The 15134-nt window shown below is 39.4% G+C and overlaps 1 protein-coding gene across 2 annotated transcripts in view; it reads left to right on the top strand.

Annotated features, from left to right (window-relative positions):
- The first annotated feature begins 10413 nt into the window (after positions 1 to 10413).
- The window catches only part of VPS41 (VPS41 subunit of HOPS complex), a 110603-nt gene continuing 105882 nt past the window's right edge, over positions 10414 to 15134 (top strand). The window contains exons 1-2 of one of the 2 annotated variants that reach the window (XM_002198900.7): positions 10414 to 10528; positions 12943 to 12981. In XM_002198900.7, coding sequence (XP_002198936.3) covers positions 10508 to 10528; positions 12943 to 12981 — 60 coding nt within the window. In that variant the 5' untranslated portion in view covers positions 10414 to 10507. The remainder of the gene's footprint in view (positions 10529 to 12942; positions 12982 to 15134) is intronic. The other variant, XM_072924040.1, reaches the window with a different exon arrangement.

Raw genomic sequence — 15134 nt, forward strand, 5'->3', positions numbered from 1 at the left:
AAAGAATTTGAAACCTTAAGTACTGCTAAGAGGGCATTTGCTGTATTTTTTCCTCAGCAATGGTGAGCCCTGCCCATTGGACAGCTGTGGTGGTAGCTCTTGGTGCGATGTCTAGGGCTGAACTGGTTTTTGTAGCAATAAGGATGTCATGTATATAATGGTACATGGTGGTCTGTGGGTGTTTCTTGCAGAATGGATCTAACACTTCGGCCACAAACCACTGGCAGATGGTTGGAGAATTTTTCATACTTTGTGGTAACACGGTCTAGTGGTATTGCTGGAGTGGGGTTTTCGTGACAGTCTACTCCAGGGATCACTTGGATCTTGAGATGACTGTCATGTCTGCACCAGTGTTTACTAGTCTTGTTAATATAATTTTCTTGTTGTCAGATTCTAAAGTGCAAGTTAATTGAGGTCTGCCTTGGCCTATTACTTGAGTCCACCTTACTAGGGATTTTGGCAGGCTGTCAATGTTTTGTTTAGGGAGTAAGATTGCTTGTGTGATTAGTAGTCCTTAGGGAATAAAACAAGTATGTATAGATTAGGATACATAGCTATACTGTAATCTCCTGTTGCAATATCACCGATAGTACTGATGGTAAAACAAAAAAAAAATCTCTCAGTCTTGGACCTGTAGTTCCCCAATATTAACAGTTCCCATGGTTGATCCTTAGGCTCAAGCTGTCTAGTGAAGATGGAGTGCGCTGAGTTATCTGTCAACATTACTGGCTTGGCACTTGCCAAACCTGGTCTAGCACCTGTGGGCAAGGCTGTTGTAAGTCCTAAAATGGTGCACTGAAGCTTTGGGCTACTTGCCCTTCTATAATGGTGGGCATTGATGGCTGGGTTGTTTATGTCCTTGCGCGGGGCCATCCTGCACTCTGCTGGAAGTTTCCTGGAGGTGGCCTGCTACAACTTCCCTGTTTTGTGTGGAATTGGTTAATGCTTTGATAATCTCTTTTGCATCTACAGGTCCTAGGACTGAGTTTTGCTCCTTGCTAGGGGTAGTCCTTTATGAAAGATCACTTTTTGCCGCATCCAAAACAAGGCTTTGGGTTCTGTTGCTGTTGCCTTTGAGGGATGACTTACATTGTGGCTAGAGCTTCTGCAATATCTTGTCCTATCACTTGTGCCTGTAAAGTGGCTGAGTGTTTTGGTGTTCCGAGGCAATTGCAAGCCTCTATCATTTGTGTCAAAGTAGGTTCTGGCTCAGACGGTAAAGAACATAGAACCTTTTTTTACTCTGGGTTGGCATTGAAGACAGCTAGATTTCTGAGAAGCTCTTCTTTGGCCCTTTCTAGCAAAATTCGTCTTTCGAGTGCTACTCTATTAATAAATTTCATGTAGGGCTCATTAGGCCTTTGTCTGATGGCAACAAGGTCCAGGTTAGGGGTGCTGCTATTGAGCATCTGCATAAAGGCCTTTCTAGCCACAGCCTTGATATCATTTAGGACAGATCTAGGGAGGCACATGGCTTGGTCATTGGGTTGGGTGTGTACCCCTTTTCCTGTGAGGTGGTCTAAAGTAAAATTTGCCCATGCTTGTCCCTAGCATAGTCCGCTCTCCTTCCCAAAGGGTGTATTCTGTAGGGAATAACAGCATGGTCATTATGTACCACATATCATGGGGCATTAGGACATGTGTGGTGAAAGTAGCCCAAATTGTGGTGTTGAAGTAAGGTGATCCCTTCCCATGCTCTCTAGCAGCCTTACACAGTTCTTTTACCTCATCATAGGCCAATGGCTCCTATATTGGTTTAGTGTTTGCCCTCCTTCAATAGTGCACTGGAGCAATAATAAATTTGGAAATTGTCTCCTAATCCCCCTCCTTTAACGCAGTCTTCTGGATCCTTTCCCATGGATCTTCGGTGTCACCAGATACGGAAGACCTGTGATTTTCCAAGGAGGAGGAGGAGGAAGAATAACCAGATACGAGCACAACTTTTTTATTATTGATGAATCAGTGGTAGTGGTGCTTAGTCTCTGGTATGGGCCTCAGCATGGACTACATGGGCACCACCATGTTGGTAGGTGGTACTTCTGGAACCATGATGGACATGGTTCCAGTTCCCTCAGAAGGGATGTGGCCCGAGGCAGAAGGGGTGTGGTCTGGAGTCGAGGGGAGGACTGACAGCTTGATAGGTGGCGTGGCAAGATGGTAGTTAGTGGACAGTGTTAACTCAAGGGTGGTCGATGTTAAAATGGCAGTTAGTTGGTACAGTAGAGAAGGGGGGACAAGGAAAAAGTGTAGGAATGGGTAGGACAGAGCAGGAGGGGTCCAAGATGGCATGACTGTCTCTATCTTGAGCCCTGAGTGGAGGAGAGTGAGGGGGACAGAGGGTATCAGAGTAACTGGAATTACTAAAGCTTCATCCATGCATGGTGGCATTTTCTACTCTGTATCCCACTCCAGGGCAGTCTGAGGGGTAAGAAGGAGGAGGACACAAAATGGCAGGAGTTGCAGTCTGCACAGGCTCCTGCATCTGTGACAGGTTCTGATTTTGTGTCCCACTCTCAGGGTTAGAGGGTTTGGAAACAGCCTCAGGTTGGGAGGTGGTGTTAGAGCTAGGGTCATGGTGCTTTTTTTCTGTTTTCAATGTTTTTAAAATGGTGCAGAAGGTAGGGAGCATGCATGGTGCCATGGAATCTCTTTTGGTTGCTAGGTCATAAAACTTTATTCCCATCGAGTTTCAGAAGTCCGCAGAATAGATATTGGTGTCTGCAGTGTAGGAGATATTATGGAAGCCCCACTTCACAATGGCCTTTAACTCTTGTTTTCCAATCTTCTTCCCGTGAGCTGTTAACATGAACTTAAAACGTCCATATATGTCCCTCTCTACAGTGGACATTCCTCAACCTATCTTAGGGAGTTTGGTTTGGGATGGGATATGCTCTCCCAGTTAAAATAAGATGATGGGTAAATGTCCCCCCTTTCCGCTCATCTGCTCTCCGTTGCAGGTGTCCACAATTTGACTCTTGCCAGTCACTGAAACTCACTGAAAATTGTCAGGCCTGACTTTGCTTCCAAAGCTCCACCAGCGGAAAGGGATGGCCTACCACTCGGCTTCCTTGACAATCTGATCCCGACAGGCCCCTCAGTATAAGAGTCCCTGGGTGCCACTTGTTGTGCTCTGGCAGCTGTGGCCTTGGAACTGGACTAGCCAGGAGTAGTGTGGCAAAAGAAATAGGGATGGGTCAATTGGGTTGCCTGAAAACAAAAAGAACTTTAATGGATTAAATAATAATCAACAGCTCTAAAGGATTCGAAAATGTATATACAATACATAAGGAATGATTTGAGGGCAGGAGACCAATCATGAACAAGAGCCGACAACACTACCTTATATGCAACATACTAACGACCAACGAAGAACAGGAACTAGAAACACAACTATATATGGAGTAACCTTATTAACATAACAATTCCTATAATCCCATTCTTCTCACCCGAACTAAAAAGATTTCACCCACAGCTTTAAGTCAATGGTTGTCTCAGGTTAGCTAACTCCCACAAAAGGTATTTTCTTTTTAAATTGCTTAAAAAGCACTAAGGGCATTTCCTAGCTTGTCAGTGAACACTGTGGAGAACACTGTTGCTGGTGACCTGTCGCTATGACTACTGACAGCAATCCAGACAAAGATGAAACTGAGGCTACTTCTTATCAATATACTGTAAAAATCTACTTAAATAGAGTGGAAAGGTGAGGAATGGCATTCTGCTGCTGCAAAGCACACTTAGTGTATGATGGGTAGAGAGCCCTTTGATATCCAACCAAACACCACATAAAAGTGTTATTACCCACAAAATGCCTCCTTGGGAGCTAAGTATGAGAAGAATAGAAAAAAAACTTATTTCAAATTCAAAACCAATGGTTTTTTGGAAGGATATCCTATTATTGCCATGTGGCAGCTGTACTTATCCACACCCATTGTTGAGAGTCATTATCTTATTAACATTTTTATACTATAACCACACGGTGTAATAATGCTGTGTAGGAACACCATTAAAAGCTATGTGTCCTATTTTTTATGAAATAATCTTTTAAAACATCTGGAGGTGAATCACTTCTTTACTAGGGACTTTAGCAAGACTGTTAAAATTCATTAGTTTTGTTTCCGTGTCAGACATTGGTGGATTGTAGAGCATTTTTTAAATCCACAGACTTTGGATAACATAATTCAATAGTCTGACATCTGAATTTGCTGAAATATGCTAATACATTATCAGACAGAGGTCTCTGGTGCTATCCCAGAAGGCTTTGTGCCTTTGCATGCTTCTTTGTGTCTCCTCCCTGGACATGAAAAATCTCTGCATAATGCAAAACACACACCTGACAGACAGAACAACTATCTTCACATCCTTTCAGGTACTTAAAATTGTAAATTCAGAAGGAGGTAATGCCTCAAGATAGTCTGTAGCAATCACCTTGGGAATTGAGATTCTCTTGCTGGTGCAACCTCTAACAAGAATATTGATGGAAATTTTTTGATAATTCAGTAATGACAAGGACTCCATTATACCAGTCGATCTTAATGACCATGCAAAACAGTTTCATTAATGTCCCCTCATAAGACAGATAATGTATAAGAACTACCTAAACCTAGATTGAAGTTCTAGAAGTTAGGATACTAGATTTCCAAAATCCTAGAGTCAAGATTTGGGGTCCTACCTAATATCTCTTTTTTTTTAAGAACTGGTCTCACTTTTAGTCAGCATTTTCAATACAAAGGAAGGAAATAAAATTGCTAAAAACCAACAAATCTTAATACGAACATGGAGATTAAATTTAAGATTGCTCTTGAAACTCTTGACCAAACAATATCCTAAGACTGCTCCAATCATTATGTGTCAGTTTTAAATTAGATCAAATCTGAGTGCCTTCTTTGATGAGAATGCTAATTTATCAAATTACATTTATGTTTGACAATGAAATGTGACTGTAACTGAAAAAAAAAAAAGCTAATGCTGTTTTAAAAGCATGAAACTAAAGAATACAAGCTGGGAGGAGCATATAAATGGGAAGTGGGAACTCTTAAAAGAATAATAAGGATTCTACAACAAGACAACAAAACTTAAAATATCCTTGAAGAAAACATGCAACCATCCATTTTAGGTTTATATATACCTATAGACTTTCATCTTTATATTTTATTTCAAAGAGGAAAAAATCAGTGGCAGTAACTTAAATGAATCATAATAAAAAGACAGAGGGAGCATCAAAAAAAAAAAAAGAAAAAAAAAAAGGAAAAAAAATAGGTCAAGGTTAGAAGAATTAAAAACAAGGAGTATTTTAATTATCAGGAAGGAGAAAGGACCCTTTAAGTGTAATGCAGAGTTATGTAGAGTTGTTCACAATAATAATATAAATATAAAAGGAGTGAGTATGTTTCATTAGTTTAAACTAATAGAGCCATGTCCCACCAAGCACAAGTTAACAGAGATGGTGACAAATTTGTGGTATAGCAAACAACAGTCACAAAAAACTATTTGTAGGATGTAAAATATCTTTTGTGAAACAATCAATGCATCTTTCTATTTAACTTAACAAATAACTAAGAAACTATTTCATGTTAGACTAGAAGTAATTACATGGAGAACTCTGAAAAATCTTTGAGAAATCATTGAATACAGATCTTTCAGAACTTGGTGACAGATGATGCCATGGTGGATATAATGGAGGAGTTCTAAGCTGAGGCAAGAAAAATTTTAAGTTGCCATATGTACACACCAAGTCCTGCATTATTAGACTGAAAGTGTGCTTATCAAAACTGGTAGAGAACCATAGCAGAACAGTTTAAAACAGGGAAAAAAAAAAAAAAAAGAAGTTTAAGCGTAAGGCAGACAGCTTTTGGGTTTCATTGTCCAAAAGATTTTGGAGGTACATAATGTTAGCAAGTCAAAAAGAGCATCATCAACTGCAGGTTTGTTAACAGAGATGAGAAGGAGCAGCCAGGGATGTGTCTTCTAACATACCTAATTCCATGCCAGTGGATGCTAGGATAAGACAAGGGAGTGAAGCTCAGAGGTATATGCTTTCCCCAGACTGTATCCTATCACCAGTGTGGAAGACCAAGATAGATGGACCACTGCTCTATTTCTTTTGTATTCTTGATTTTCTAGCAGTGAGCATAACTGTTCTTGAAATTATTTACCAGGGAAATGCAGGGAGTTTTATGTAGCTGGAAATGTTATGTCAAAGTATGTTTTCTTTTTTAAAAAATGGTACAAAGAAGAATTAATTCAGGTAAATCTCATGGCCCATGTTAGGGAGGAGCTCAGATTAAATAACAGCACTAGTCCCATCTAGCTTGCTAATCTACAGATCTATGACATTTTCTCATAGCATAATAAATTTTCAATTTCAGACTTGATCCTTCTCTACAAGATCCTTTTTATATTCAACCAAATGTTTTTTAGTAGGAACCCTTACTTCCTCTCCCTTTATAATAGCTCTTGTTTATCTTTAATAAATGGCTGTATGTTGTTTACTGTGCTTCATATTTTTTCATCTTCTTTGTGTGTTCTACACAGCACAAGTAGGTATCTTTCAGTAAAATCTGCCTGAGAGCAAAGACAAGGAAAGTGAGCAAAAGATAGATAGATGCAGAAGGAGGGTCAGAGGAAGAAAGAAAAGGAGACTGTTATTCCTGAAGGATTTGAAAATAATTTACTGTAATTCAAAAAGGTCCTTAAATGTCAGGGAATAAAGATTAACTATTTTAAAGAATTTGTAATAATCTTTCTGATATTGTTACCACTCTCATTTTTATAAAAAGGGCTGATCATTTAAACTTAGTTTAAATACACTGCAGTCGTGGAACATAGTGGTAATGCATATTTCCATTTCTTACCTTGCCTTCTTGATGATATCGTAAATTACACAGGGGTTATCTTTAGTGCCAGCTGAAGAAGGCAGTTACTGTGATGCCCATATGGTACGATTATGTCTTAAATTTAGAACTGAATTTTTTTAATAGTCATTGTTCTGATACTTATTTCAGGAAGAAATGTTGTAAATAAAGTTTAGATATGGATTAAGAAGAGAAAAGTAAGCAACTGCAAAACAACATAATGCTAGCAAGTCAAACAGGATTTTTATTAAAAACATATTCAAGATTATAATTATGTAAGCTATGGTATAAATTGAAAGTGTATTACAGAAATAAGTATTTGATAGCAAGGATAAGAAAAAAGTCCTTGCAAGATTATTTCTACAAACAAACAAACAGAAAAAGGAAAATCTTTGAACCTCCATTGTACTGACAACATTATCTATGTTTTATACAGCACAGTGTTTTTAAACACTATTAACTTACAGACAACACCACCTTTGTTTTCTTTTAACTGAATAAGTGCGGATGACAGTTGTAAGAGATAATCCAGTTGAACATTTTGTTAGATGAATCAGTCCTACCTGAAAGCAACTGAGAGCTCCTAGAGACTGAAACACAGTAACATACAAAAGGATACTGTTATGTTTCACAGTAGTCTCTGTTTCACTTTCATTGAGAAAAAGTGTGTTAAAGCAAGACAGAAAAATTTTAACACTATTTGAACTCTGAATTTTGGTCAAGGTCCAAGTTTCAATGCTAATTCTGATTTCTGTGGCAAAAAAAATAAATCAGAACTTCCTGACAGACTGAATTTTTTAAAATTCAAACTAGCTGGTATGTCAGCATCCTGTTAGAAATGTCCTGCAGAATTCCCATCCACTGGAAGCTCTGCATTAAAGTAGGCACTAAGAACGTTAAAGGCATTATGGTATGTCTAAAATATTTCTTTAAATACTTACGAAGGGTGCTATTTTTGGTAAACCAAGTTAAAACTAAACAATAAAGTACAGCCACCTATCACATGAGATGAATCTGAGCCAAAATGCTCTACCTCAAAGCATCTATAATCTCACCAGACATCTCAAATCTCTACCTTTAGTACAACTAATTTAACCCAGACTTCAGTTCTATGCACTGGCAGACAGAATGAGAGTAGGTTTGAAGATCAGGACAGAACGTTTACTTCTCTTAGGCAATGCTATATTTCCCACTTTTGCTGAACTATGCTTAAGCTTTTTATCTCCAAAGGTTGACTGTTCTCAGGCCCAAATCTGAAGGATGCTGAGTACTTTGTGGGAGGAGCTGAAAGATTTTAAAATCTATTGGTGGCATTGCTTCTCCATAACTTTCAGCTCTTCTGGAGGGCAGATGTGGAAGGGGTGGCAGAATCAGATGCAAATATGTTAAATTTTCCTGACACAATAAAAACCTATAATCATGGCAGATTGAATTCATACCATAAGTCAAATCAACAAAAGAATTCGTTTTGCACCATTCTGCCTGAAATAAGCAACACGCTATAAGTAAACTGCATTGTTTATACTACTTACTCTGTATGCAATGAAAACAAGAACAGTTGTTTCCTTGATGGTTCAGTTTGTGAAAAATGAGCAAATGTGCACCTTTAGCTGTTATAATAGCAATGTTTACAAGATCTGCCATCCTTTCCCTTACATTCTGTTTTTCTTGGCAAGTAAAAAGTCAGTTACTAATGTTCTTTCCAGTTAAAAAAGAGCCACAAAATACTTGCTGATGAAAACAAACCCTGCAGCCCAAAATCTCTATTTGGGTTTTTTTCCCTAAAAGTAGAGGAAAAACTTCAGTGGAAGAATTTTCTTTTACAAGATATACAGAGCTTCAAGTAACAGAAAATATAGCTTGTGCTTTACATATTAAAGGACAAATCCTGGCTCCATTGACAGTAATAATATATTTTTTCACTTGATCTGAACAGAACTAAGGTTCAAGAAGGACTGAATGGACCTATAATGAGCAGTATTCTGGGTAAGCCACACTGCTGTGAGCAAATACCTCTTACAGTCTCTTATTTAAGCTTATTAAGTTTCATCTTGAAATCAGTTAAATTTCTTGCCAGCAAAATTCTTCTGAGGACCATGCATGTCTGATGTATGGGAATCTATTTCTCATTTCCAGCCTAAATGCACTGAAAATAGCTGATACTGATTTGATCTCTTACTTTAATAGTTCTTCTTCAGATCTCTCTTATTGCTAGACAGAAGTTGCTAAGCCCTTGCTTTTATCACTCCTCTCCAACAGATCAGACCCTAAAAGTGGTCCTTTGGTGCTTTCCAGTTTCAATAAATTTTTTTGTAACAAAGGTGACTCCAAATTTACAAGGAGGTGTGGTCTCGACAATATTTTGTCCAATGCCAACCAAACATCTATTTCTCTGTAGATATCCTGTGGCTTATATGGCCTGGATGATATGTACACATTTCTTCGCCATGGCACTTTGACAGTCCATAACAAAACATAAAAAATATACTTTCTTTTATAATTTTCAAATTAAATTTATTCAGGTTAGCTATTTTCATATGTTCTTGCTCTGAAACTGTAACTTTGATAGCTCTCTCTCAACCCTGTGTACCACTTTCAGTGTGATTTTAAAGGACAGTTCTAGCTCTTCTCAGTCAAAATTCTGGCAATTACTTTCTAAAGGTATAGCAATGATAACACATTATTTTCATAGCCAAGGTGATGCTCTCTTGCAATTAACTGTATGGCCTTAAGGTTTTGCAATGTGGTATTATAAGATTTCTCTTTCATTGCCAAAGGTAAACTGCACATTTTTTAATTCATGTTTTTGGACTGAAGGACACATAACACTGTAGCTCCACCTTAGATATTAAATAGCTCCAAAGGCAAAACGCAAACTATAAAAAGTTCTGCCTATTGCTTTTTAGTTTTGATTATGTTTTTAACACATAAAAAAAGCAACTTGCGTGCAAGCAAGACATTCAAGTCTAATTTTATGCTTTTAAAAATCAATATGCAGCGGCTTCTAGAATTGTAGAATACATTTAGGCTTTCTGAAATCCTTCTCCTGACACTAGTGTGAGCCATTTCAATACTGATGATTAAGTAAAAAGTACAAAGAGGACCAAAGCTGCTACATGTAGGATCTAATGGAAACCGAAGGATACAATCGCAACCGGAGCTGCGCTCGAGCAGGTGCTACTCTGATGGATGACAAAAAAAGGGTCTGGTCTAGGAGCACCGGCATTGCTGTAACAACAGTGGCAGCAGGCAGGCTACCCATATGGGGCTCTTGGCTTCAGCTACATCCGAGCCCTCGCTAATCAGCCGCCAGCTCATCAAGCACTGCAGTGGCTCCCTTCAGTCTCATCACAGCTGGGTGTACATGGAGCTGGGAGGTCACGCTGGTCTCCCTGAGAGAATCGATGGATTTCAGCTGAAAAAAGCCTCTCGCGGCTACGGAGGGTGGAGAGGAAGCTCGGCTGGGCTGTGCCGCTGGGCCCAGCCTTGCGTATGCCCTCCGCTTTGCACGGCATCGCCAGCACACCTCAGCCGGGCTGAGGAGGGAAAAGAGCGGGGCGGAGAAGGAGTCGCTCGCTTCCCGCCGAACTACATTTCCCAGCGTGCCTCCGCCCCGCCGCTTCCTGCCCCTCACGTGACAGCTGCCCGCCTGCGCCATGGCGGAAGCCGGGGAGAAGGTAGAGACTGTCACTGCGCTGTGGCGCAGCGCCGAGGAGCGGGACTGGGGCCGGGCACAGGGCAGGGACAGTGGCACAGTGGGACAGTGCCCGTGCCGCGGGGCAGAGGCCAAGCCAGCCCTGCGGGGTGCGGGGCCGGCGGGCACAGCCTGGCTGCATCGGGGCGGAGGAGGGAAGATGGAGGCAGCGGAACCCGGCTCTGGCCGGGAGGGTGGGTTTAGAAGTGCGCCTGACGCCGCTGTGGAGCCAAGAGCTGTCTCTCTACCGAGGGACATGAGAGATATGACCAAGTTCATTTCAACAAGGGAATTCTTTTCTGAGACAAAACTTGAGGATTTTGGTGCTGTACCCTTAATTGGGTGTTCTCCTAAAGCTCCCCATCCCTAGGTTGCTCTTTCCCAAGAGAAAAAAAAATAAAGGAAAAAGTGCAGCTCCTGGCTCTTTTAGGTACTTTCTAAATGCTTCTTTACTGAACCAGTATTTGAACAGAGAGCTGAGTTGTGCAATATTTGTCAGTCATGGATGCCTAAAAGTGAAAGAGTCTTAGAATTACCTCAAGGTATCTGGCCAAAGTTAGAGACTGGCATCTGGTTTCCACCTTCCTTGCTGACAGAGTTTTGTTGGGAGGGCTTGGCTTCATTGTGGGAGACTTCTTTGTCCCAGAATTGGCGAGTTTTTAACTGTGGCAGCCTTTGGAAGGATGAAACAAACTCAGACAAGTCTTCTCTAACAATACAATAGATTAAACTAGCCTGTGTTTTGCACTCTTTGGACTATGATAGGGGAGTTGCTCATTTCGGTTTATTTCCTGTGGGTAGCATGCACACCTCTACTGAAAGGCTGTGTGTGTTGTTCATGTGTTTCTATAAAACTCAAGTTTTGTGTCTTTCACCCTCTGTCAGGTTCACGTTATGGGCCTCAAAACCTAGTGGGTTACATTTGATGTTTGTAAAACCAGGGGAAGAGAAAACCCTATACCCATCATACTAGAAAGCCCACTTAAGAATAGTTTGAGAAGTCACACTGGATCTGTTACGGTAGAGATTATAATAGTGAGAGAGAGATTGGAAGACTGACAGACAAACACCTAGGCTTGCAAAGTTGAATCTAAACTTCAGAGGATGCCTGGATTTTACTCCATCTTCCCTTAATTCCCTTATACTTTTTACTTGCAATTTCCCAATTTGTGACACAAGTATAGACTACACTGATAACCCTTCTATGGGATGTGTATTTATCTGTAGTGAGTAAAATGGAGAAAACATATGAAAGTAATTGTGGTAACACCTTGCATGAAGCTTCCAGCAGCAGATAGAAGTGCTGCTTTGCTTCTCTGCCATCTGCTGTGATGGTCATTATGGGCATCAATGTAAGTCTTCACTAATGAAAAGGAAGCCTTTGCTTTTGGTGTACAGGTCACAATCAGTGCATTATATAAACAAAGAAAAAAAATGTGATAAACAAAAAATTACACTGGTTGTCAGTGCATTAAATTTTCTCCCTTTTCCATTTTTCTCTAAGCTGTTGGTACGGGTGTATTTATTTTTGTCTTGTTGGGTGGAATTGCGTACCTATTAATCTTACTTTTCAAAGACTCCCTTCATAAGATTTGAAATGCTGCTTTCTCTCTTGCTTGTTCTTTGTTTATATCATATTTTATTGTTAAAATGCTTACATTCACTGCTGGTGTATTAGTTGTAATCCTTTATTGCTATTGATAAAGATAAATGCGTTAAGTAAATCTTAGTTTTGCTGACTTCTTTGAGGAAGCATTGCATCAGCAGATTTTCTCAGTGGGCGGACAAGAGATGAGCAGGAGTTGACTTTAAAAATTTTTTTCTAGGGTAGAAAGAATCATCTTGCCAGAGAGATGTTTTAAAGGTACAGTTGTTTCAAAGGCAGGAGAAAGCCACATCTTGAATTAACATCAGATGGGAAGGAGAAAGTCATTGAATGCTAGATTTCTATGGAAAATGGTTTGAAATTATTTAAGTTTAAAATAAGCCTATAAACAGCTGAATAGTTGAATAGCAAAGCTGGCTTGTGGATAACTTGAGAATGCTGTTCTCACATGGAAGTCAAGATATGGGCAGTTTCTTTGCAAAATTTGCTACTGCTTCCAGAAGAGGGGAAGATAATCACAGGGACAGATTCTCTGATCTCCCAGTCACTCTCCCTTTTAGGGTAGCTGACAACAGAGTCCCTGCTGCTCCCAAGTGTCACTGTGACACTCAAATGCAAGTGCAAGCACAAATCAAATATGCAGGATAAGGATGGAAAGTCTGAACTTTGAGTTGTTTCTTCTTTGTCTTTCATTTCTTAGTAAGGGTTTAAAAGCACTTCTTAAAGGGAAATACTGCTCAGTTATGTGTGTACTTAGCTATTTACCCCTTTGTTTTTTGTGTCCTTTTCAGGAAACCAGGTCTTATGAGGAATCAACAGATGAATCTGAGGTAACCCTTCTTAAAATGTTTCGCACTCGAATTTGTGTCAGTGTGGTCAGTGCTAGATTTTTGTCAATATGGAGTGAAAAGTACTATTTCACTGGTTGTTTTTAGAAATTTGGTCAGTAATATGTACCAAGGATTGTTAATCTGGGCTTAAATTATTAAAAAGAAGCTGTGAACTGCTGTTAGAAGCTTCTTTATATTAAAAAAAACCAAAAAACAAACCAATTGTCCCTTTATTGTAAAATTAATTATGTTAAGAGATAAATTGAAGTGCATTTGCTTCTGTTTTGATAAAATGGTAATTTGTAAGTATAATTATATATGCAATAATACTACATCCAGGTAATTACTTTGTTGTTTTAATAGCTTCACAGTCTCAATTTAATCATGTCCTGTAGACTCTCTGTTCTTAAGATGATGTTTTTCATTCATTCACTCATTTTCTGGAGTGGTCTGCCGATACTGCTATAGGTGATGTGAAAAGAGGGCTGGGGGTGAAGAGAGGAAGGAAGCTAGAGAGAGTTCAAGAGTTTGTCCCTGAACAGTAATTTTATAAATAAAGCTCTTAGGAAGATTTTTTTTTTTTACGAAGGGACAAATCTCCATGCTTGAGATTTAAGATTTGAGATTTCTGGGTTTAAGCACCAAGCAGACATAAATCCTAATTTCAATGACAGTGGATAGTGAAGAGACTGTAGTGGTGGGTTTTGAAAAAATCTTTTGGTAGTGGAAGGTGGCTTTGTTTCTTGTGAGATATATTTTTTCTTTCGGCCATTGAGTGGTTGTCTTCAGTGGCACTCAGTGGCAATACTGGTGAGAAGCAGGGGTTTTTGGCCCTTTAATGTTGCTCTGTGGAACAGCTGCCTGGGCCAGACTTTTTAGTCCAGTGTGAAATGCTTTCATTCTGAATAGTGCTTCATGATGTGGAGATAAACAATCACTGGGCAATGACTCAGTACTTAATAGAATAGTAATCTTCTCAAGGCTTGACATTCACAGGATAGTGAACACAGATACTTACCTGCTGAGGTGATTTTTTTTTTCTTAAAGCCTATTGCAATGAAAAAATGGCACTTTTACTGGCCTTTCAAGATTTCAGCTTTAGCAAATCAGTATTTACAGCAGACTTCGTCATTAGCTGGGTTGCCAGGTTGGTGGGGATTTACTATTTTTTCCTTTAAGAAAAATATACATCATGCATCTTTCACAAAATTTAAAGTCCTAAAATTTCAACGAGACCTATGTTAAAGCTGACATCTGTTCTTCATGTTAATTTCACATGCAGAGAGAAGTGAAAAGGAAATTTATGTATTGAGAACATAGATATTGGATCTAAAGAACAATTGTCATTTTAATATCTGTGAAAATGCTTTGCATTAGCCATCTTTGAGTATCAAGTCCAGATACTATATCTGATCAAGATACTATATCTTTAGTATCTTGATCATCAGTATGAGAAATGACTCCTCACTTCTAAAAATTTCAAAGGTTTAGTAAAGCCTTAACAAAATATAACTAATGAGTGAATAAGGAGAAAGGGCAGTGCACTGGGAGCAGGTGACCCAGCAGCCACAAGCTGGTCTACAAAACGGCTGCTTCGTGTTTTACACCCCTAGGGTTGCGTTAGGCAACCCTGTCCCCTCTTAAAGTCTGTCAGTTAGCTCTTCTTTGCCATTTATTGGTAGAGATCACTTTCTTGCACTTGATTGGAGGTCAGGTGTTGTCATGCCACACCTCCTGGTAATAAGCTTTCCCTCCTCCCAAATGCCCCTTGCAGGGGGCACAGGTACACGCCCTCCTTCCACTTGTCCCAGCTAGCAAGGCCATTCCTAGGCAACAGTACCGGGAGAAAAAGGGGAATATGGGGAGAATAGATGTCTAAACAACAGATCACAATAACATAACTATACATCAATAAAACTTCTCTTAACATGCACATAATAGTCATCCCTTAATTGTGAGAGCCAGCTATCACATTACCCAGCTATAATAATCAGAAAATAGTTAATGGAATGAAACTGACTAGACTATTTCTAAAGATTGTTCAGGTAAAGCCAAAATTAAAAGCACAAAGTGTAAATGTTCTTATTGCTTGCTTATATTATTTGAAGTATGGTCAGAGCTACAAAATCAAGCTGATGGCTTCACTCCTAGCT

This window comes from Taeniopygia guttata, chromosome 2 (assembly GCF_048771995.1).
Source record: "Taeniopygia guttata chromosome 2, bTaeGut7.mat, whole genome shotgun sequence".
In the NCBI taxonomy this organism is placed as follows: Eukaryota; Metazoa; Chordata; class Aves; order Passeriformes; family Estrildidae; genus Taeniopygia; species Taeniopygia guttata.